The sequence below is a fragment of the Talpa occidentalis genome, unplaced genomic scaffold (genome assembly GCF_014898055.3).
Source record: "Talpa occidentalis isolate TD23 unplaced genomic scaffold, MPIMG_talOcc4v2.1 talOcc4.9, whole genome shotgun sequence".
Taxonomy (NCBI): Eukaryota; Metazoa; Chordata; class Mammalia; order Eulipotyphla; family Talpidae; genus Talpa; species Talpa occidentalis.
The window spans coordinates 107,158,669-107,166,212 of NW_023605305.1; the positions used below are offsets into that span (position 1 = coordinate 107,158,669).

Genomic DNA, 7,544 nt, shown 5'->3' on the forward strand with positions numbered 1-7,544 from the left:
TGCTTTATAGCCACAATTACTTTTAATAACACCCCTTCGTTGATTCCTCTCAACAGCCTCATGAGGCAGGTATAATTCTGTGCATTTTTTTAGTTTTGTAAGTAAGCTCCAACAGGGTGAATACAAGTAGAAGACTAGCAAAGTGGGGAGTCACAAAGGACTTGCCTCTAGAGGGCAGGTCCTCTGCAGCCACTTTGGCAGTCTTTGGGGGTCCTGAGGATCTCTACTGGCCAGGTTGGGTGAGGGGCGGTCTCTGGGTCTGCTCTCTGAGGGAGAGAATGCCGCCACATTTCTTGCTGGGTAAGTTTTCTTAATCTCCATTTTCCACTTAAGGAAACTGAGGCTCATTGAGGCCAAATTTGTGTGATTTATAAAAACCCAGCCACTTCCTTTAGTCAAAATCAAGAGAGCGTTCCGCCCCAAAATCCAGAACTTTTTGAAACACTGATGATTTATGGCTTACAAAGCATTTAAAGAGTGTGATGAATAGACTCAACCTTTAGTCCGACTAGCAAGGTTCTTTGCAAAGATAGCCAGCATGACGTGGTAAGAAAGAAAATACAAGATTTTGAAGCCCTATGCAAATTGTATCCAAAAGTGCTTGTTATTTTGCTTACATTATTTGCACATTTTTTACTGTGACTATTACAAAAGACCCCTTTGTTCCTTTTGTGTCTTTATTAGTGCCTGTAAGTATCTGTCACAACGCAGGAGCTAATAAATAGGGACACACTGAATGAAGCCTCAGGTTGTGCTCTGCTCCTCCTCCTTGAAAAGGCAGAGGGAGTCTCTGAGCTTGGTGCTGACAGGTCCTTCCCTCCTGAAGCTCGTGGGGGAGTCTTTCCTCCTGTGTTTCGTGTTAGATCCCGTGGGCAGGCCTGTCCTGCCGCTCTCCTTGCCCTCTGTAGGGTGTGCGCCCCACACTCAGGATCCCTTGTCTTTGCATAAACCATGGAGACGGGGCAGGTGAAAAGTACTGAGGACTGTTTCTGCTTATCCACTGTCCAGGGAGGGGGCTGGGGAGCAAGGCGGTCAGGCTAGCTCTGCTTCCACGGGCTGCAGCAACATGCTGGGGCCTGCAGGGAAGAGTGTTCCTATCTAAGCATCTGCCGCCAGGGTTTTCTGAAAGATAGACTGACCCCCTAAACTCCTCTCTTTCCCTCCCCAACCCCATCACACATCCAATAGTGGAAAGAGTGCTAGACTCACAGGTGGGAGATTTGAGCTCCAGCATCAAACTATGTTGTTGTTTGTGGGTGACCGTAGGTAAGTCACTGTCCTTGATTTTTCCATCTGAATATGGGAATAATAATCAAAGCAGTTCTACTGGATGTTTTGAGATGCAGTGAGATGATGTTGATGATAATGGTTTGGAAAATGCATGCAATGCTCCCCACGTGTAAGGAATTATTATTAAACAACTTGGCTCACCTACTCATTGCTCACAGCAATCCCTGGTCTTTCGATGTGCTCCTCTAGGGAAGACCAAAGCCAGAGCTTCTTCATCTTTGATGTAAACATGAATCACCTGGGATCTTGTTAAAATGCAGATTCAGTAGGTCTTAGGCGGGTCGACATTCTGCATTTCCTTGCTCCCAGGTGATGACCAGGCTGCTGGTCATGGGGACCTGAGTGACCCCCTACCCAGGAAAAGAGTAAATCTTTCTAGAGCTGATTAAGAAGATGCAACTTAGGGGCCTCCCCATGGTGCAGCGGGTTGAGCGCTGCGCTGTGAAGTTGTCCGCAGCCTCTGCAGCGCGGGTTCAATTTCCGGCAGGCCAGGGAGATCCCCACATGGCGCAGCAGACCTCTCCTGTCTCACCTGCTGCTCCCCTCAGCAGTGTCTTCAGTCAGTCTGCCTGTTCTGCTCCCCACTCTGTCTCTGGCGAATCCTCTCACCCTCCCGTGCCTCTGGCCTGTACCCCAGCTCTTGTATAAAAATAAATAAATCTTTAAAAAAATGAAAAGAAGACACAACTTAGAAAATACAGCAGAAGAATGGGTTTATTGTTCACGAAAGAGGCGGGGATGGGGAGAGACTGGCGGGTGGGACACGGGGAGAGACGGGGAGCCCTGGCCAGTCACTTCCTGGACTTCTCCGCCGAGCACCCACCGTTGGTCTTGCTAAGAGAGTCCGTGCTGCCCGTTCTTGACCCCACGCCGTTGAGGATTTTGTCAATTTCTCCCGGGATGTTTTGCTTCTCCTCATTCTCGGTCTCCCGATGGTAGAAGTAGTTAAAGTTGGAGACAATGACTGGCACCGGAAGGGCAATGGTGAGCACCCCGGCAATGGCACATAGAGTGCCCACGATCTTCCCCCCGGGGGTAATGGGGCACATGTCGCCGTAGCCCACAGTGGTCATGGTGACCACCGCCCACCAGAAGCCATCGGGAATGCTTGAGAAGTGCGACTCGGGCTCGTCCACCTCTGCGAAGTAGATGGCGCTGGAGAACAGGATGACCCCGATGAAGAGGAAGAAGATGAGCAGCCCCAGCTCCCGCATGGACGCCTTCAGGGTCTGCCCCAGGATCTGCAGCCCCTTGGAGTGGCGGGAGAGCTTGAAGATGCGGAAGACCCTCACCAGGCGGATGATCCTCAGGATGGTGAGGGACATGTTCTGCTGGGCGATGGGCTCTGTCTCCTGGACCAGCTCCGTGATGAGGGCTGCAAAGTAAGGGATGATGGAGATGATGTCGATGATGTTCATGATGCTCCGAAAGAAGTCGGTCTTGCTGGGGCAGACCACGAACCGGACCACCAGTTCGAAGGTGAACCACACGATGCAGGTGGACTCCACCAGGAAGAAAGGGTCGGTGAGCATGGCGTGCGAGAGGAGGGTCTTGCTGCTGTTGAGGCTGGGGACTCTCATCCCCTTGAGCTCCCCATCCTCCCGGAACTCCGGCAGCGTTTCCAGGCAGAAGATGGTGATGGAGATGACCACGACAAACACAGAGACCACGGCCACGCCGCGGGCGGCGCTGGAGCTCTCTGGGTACTCGAAGAGGAGCCAGAACTGCCGGTGGAAGTCATTGGTGGGGAGCAGCGGTTCAGGGTCTTTGATGAAGCCTTCATCCTCCCGGAACTGGTCCATGGCCTCGCTGCCCAGCTCGTAGAAGGAGATCTCGTCAGCAAAGACATCGATAGGGACATTGGCCGGGCGCCGGATTTTACCCCCAGATTGGTAATAGTAGAGGATTCCATCAAAGCTAGGTCGGTTCCTGTCAAAGAAATACTCGTTTCTCATGGAGTCAAAGAACTGCATCCTTTTCTCCCGGTCTCCCAGGAGGGTCTCGGGGAACTGATTGAGGGTGCTGAGCTGGGTCTCGAACCTCAGCCCGGCAATGTTGATGATCACCCGCTGGCTTCCTTCATTCAGGGCCACTGGCTCGGGGCCCGGGGGATCCACGTAGTCTCCGGGGAGCTTGGAGAAGGCCGTCTCGTGAGTGGTGCTGTCACTGATGAGAATCCTCCAGTTGGAGAAGGGGCTGCTCCCAGGCCTGCCCTTTGGGCTGCTTGGGTCAAAGTCTGTGGCATAGTCTGGTTCTTCTTGGATCTCGTCTGAGTTATCAAAGTTGACCAGAGCAACCTCCATTTCTTTCCAGCCACACACATCCATCCTAGGGGGAGCTGAGGAGCAGCATGAAGACCTTCAGTCTTCCCGGCCTGCTGCGAGCTGTGGGGAGGAAGAAGCACATGGCACAGGAGTTAGGACAGGGTCCCTCTGGCTCTTGGTTATCCAGGAGAGTGACCAAGTGGACTTATGTTTAGCTCACGAAGGAAACCAGTGTTTGTTTTGGCAACGCTCTTTCTTTGGAATCAATTTGCACCGCCCTGAGTTTGTACACGCTAATCACCAGAAGAAATTGCAAGGAAGGAAACTGGCTAAGAGGGGAAAGTTTTTTCCAGCCATACACGATGACAGACAAGGCCCCAAGGAAAGAGGAAGTCAGAATTAATTTTTTCTGGGTGAAATACTTTGGTTTATTCAATATTTTTCTTGCCTGCTCTCATCCCTAATTCCTTTCTTTCTCACACCTGACACCTAGTTCCTCACAGATACTTTTGGTGATGTCGTCAAAACACATCGAGAATACAGCCATTTCTCATCACCGACTCTACTTCCCGGCACCAGGTGGTGGCAACAAGGCGATTCCGTTGGCAGTAGGAGCGAGAGGAGGCAGCTGAGGGGGCAGTCGGCAGTGTCCTCTCCAGCAGTGAGCCAGCTGTGCCTCAGCCCCCTCCCCTGAGGCGTCTTGAGGGTACATGAAATGAGGACATTGCAGTATGCCTGGCAGAGAGCTCGTTAAACTATAACTGTTATTGTTTTGCCGGCCCCTCCACACAACAGGAGCATTAGAAGCCGACATTGGCCTAAGCCCAAGGTGTGTACGGGGAATGATTTTAGGATGCTAGAAAGCGTGTGTGTGCGTGTGCATGTATATGTGTGCATGGCTACCTACAGTGCCCACATGCACTGCGTGAGCATGTGTACACACATGAATACGTGTATGTCTATGTGAGCATGGATGAGTGTCCCCACGCACGTTTGTATGAACACATGTACTTTGTATGAATGCAATACATACATATGCTCAAGTATCCATGTGCATGTGTGTTCTGTGCATTGTGTGCACGTCCACACGTACACACATGTATGCACCTATATGCACATGTGTGTTGTATGTGTGTGTGTGTGTATGGGGATACTTTGCAAACCACATGGGTCCCATGGAAAGAGGGGTTACTGTTATGTGGCACTCTCTAGGGTGCCAGTACCCTGCCAGCTCATGCTGTAAGACTCTGGCAGATGGTTTAGAGAGAGGGAAGGCACCCGGGAGCCAGGGCCACCCAGCCAGCCCCATGCCTCGGAAGTAGGCAGTGGGAGCTGCCCTCTGAGCAGTGCCCACAGCGCCAAAGCAGCCCTGATTCTGGCCGGCCGGCCCCACCCACTTACGTTTGGCAGGAGAGAAGCCGCAGCCTGCACTGGGAAATGTCAGCTCCTCTAGAGAGGCTTCATGGCTCTAAATTAGTCTGGTGATGACCGTCTCACAGAAGTCAAGATGGGAGTTGTTTCTGCCCCAGAACCACCCTCCACACCCATCCCTGTCCCCAGGAGCTGGTGCGGTAGGCCCAGTGGGGTGGTGATGGAGCTGCGGTGCAGGGCTATTCGGGGCCAGCTTGGCTTGTAGAGTGTGGGGTTCTGGAGGGCTCTCCCAAGTCTTGCAACTTCTCGTCTGCCCAATGACCAGAGCTGAAGGGGACAAGCATCAAGTCTTCTGCAGTGTCTGGTTCTGGCCTCCGAACATTTGTGTGCTGCCCCCGCCAGGAAATACAGGTACGGATTCTGTCACTTGCACATCTTACTTCCGACTTCACCTGAAGGGAGGCTTTCCCCGAGGAAAAGTTACAGGTGTTCTTGCTTTCCCAAGATGCGCCTAGACGGGGCTTCGGCACAACAGTCTATATCTATGTCTTAGAGGCTAAGGGCACTGTCATCTTCAGGTCCCCTGGCATCATTGCACGGAGGCAGGCTGGCCCCTTCACCGGCCCCTGCTCATCATCTGCCACCCCTGCCCCTGCTTCTGACCTTTGCTCACTCCTGTCCCCCAGAGGGGCTACATGTTGTAAATAATGCACTTGGCACATAGTAGGCATTCCTAGGTAGGAGGCGCTGTCATTTCCTGTCCTGCCTATTCTGAAAGCCTCCCCGAGTCCCCTTGTGTAGAGCGCAACAGCTTCCCTGAGCTTGAACACTTCACATTTGCCATGTGTGGCTTTGTGGTGCTGGGGGACTCTTCTGAACTGGCCACTTCCTGCAGGCAGGCCTTGTGGGGGCTGCCTGATGCCTCTCCCAGGACAGTTGTTGCACAGATGATCTAGAGACATCTTTGGGAGCCGGGCTGTGGGTCACAGAGCCTGACTGAGCATCGTGTCCTGAGCCCATCCCATGGCCTTTCCTGTGGCTTGCCTTGAGTTGCTGAGCAACCACAGCCACCTCCTACTCATCCTGGTGGATCCTGGGTCAGAAGATGGCTGACAGATCATCTCACCATCCAAGTGAAGACAACTGTGAGCACTGGGTGCGTCCGAGAGCCCCAAGGACAGGATCGCAGAGCTCAGGCGCAGGTTGGGCAGCAGGTGGGGAGACCGGAGAATGGCAGGCGGGCCTGGCACAGCGCGGGCTCACGAATGAATGGTGCACAGGGAACCAGTGGCTGGAAGCAGAACTGGACGCCGCTGATGGCTGGACAGGAGAGGGCGTTGTTGCTCTGCTGGTCACAATCCCTGGTCCGCTCTAGCTGTCTCTGTCCAGCGTGGCCTTTCCTTCTGCCTGGGACACGCCACCGCCTCTCTTCATGGCTTCTCTCCAGCCAGGCTTGTGATCTCCCAGATTCTCCCCCCAGGTCACTCTCAGGCCTGGTCTCAGCCCCACCTTACTCCAAGCCTTATTCCAAGCTTTCGACTGCCCCCAGCCATTGCCTCCACTCCCGTAGAGCCCAGGAGTCCAGAGGCTGTTCCCCTCTGCCTTTCCAGTGGGACTGCGTCACCCCACCCTCCGAGGGCCCGCATCTCCCCAACTGAGGGACTGTGGAGAGCATCTTCAGTAACACCTGTTGGCGCAGCCTCTTCCCTAGCCCTGCTGTCCCCAGAACTCACCAGCAGGATCAATTGCTTCGCCACAGGAGCCCTGGGTCTCCAGCCAGGTCAGCAACCCATGCCCGAGTGTCTGCTGGCCTCAGAGCACACAGGAGCACTGACAGGAAGGAGCTGCCCAATGGGTGCTTGGGGTTCGGAAATCCTATCCCTCTGTGAAACAGGATCGCTGGCTCTGTCTCTGGAGGAAGCTCAAGAGAGAGAGGATCTTCCTGGTCAGGCCTGGTGGGCAGGGGCAGAGTGCAAGGGCAAGCCAGACAAAGTGAACGCAGGGAGGGTGACCCTCCACCTTGTGATCACAGCTAAAGGTCAGATAAGACACTGATCAAGGCTGAATTAGCCACTGACTCAGGGGACATTTCCTAGAAGTTGGTGATAACATGTAGGCACAGAAGGTGGCGGTGGTGGGCACCAATCTCCCCATCCTTAGCCCCAGCTTGGAGCAGGTCTGGTCCATAAAAGAGGCTGTTAAATCCAGTGACTGACCCCTGGCCCTGAGGGACTTTAGACTACCTGGGCCTCCCCACCAGCCTAGGAGAAGGGCCAGGGTAGCTACAGCGTAAGAGGTACCATGGACCTGGGGACAGAACTTTGGCCTGACCAACCAGATCTCCTGCCCTGCACCTGTGCACACCTGTGCACACCTATGCACACCTGTGCACAGAGGTTAAGTCTGCACACCTGGATTCTCATTTCAGCTCTGCCATCACAGGTGCTCCTTAGCCTTGAGCGAGCTACCCCTTGGTGACTTGGTTTCTCCAAACTTGAGATAAGAATGTCCCCTCGACTACTGCTGGGAGATCCAATGAGACAGTACACCTTGTGCACTAGACCCTGAAATTGCACAGAGAGCCCTGATCTGAAGAGAGCTAATGTTGGGGGATGCCCC

General features: G+C 53.7%; 1 protein-coding gene across 1 annotated transcript; it reads right to left on the reverse strand.

Moving 5' to 3' along the window:
• Positions 1-2,075: 2,075 nt before the first annotated feature.
• Positions 2,076-3,641, reverse strand: KCNA10 (potassium voltage-gated channel subfamily A member 10). Its single transcript, XM_037500428.1, has one exon. It carries the CDS (start codon positions 3,615-3,617, stop codon positions 2,082-2,084), a length of 1,536 nt encoding a protein of 511 aa, XP_037356325.1. The 5' UTR covers positions 3,618-3,641; the 3' UTR covers positions 2,076-2,081.
• Between the last annotated feature and the right edge of the window lie 3,903 nt (positions 3,642-7,544).

What these genes read in the sequence shown, in the direction of transcription:
- KCNA10 (XM_037500428.1), bottom strand. Translation starts at nt 3,617, where the DNA reads ATGGATGTGTGTGGCTGGAAAGAAATGGAGGTTGCTCTGGTCAACTTT.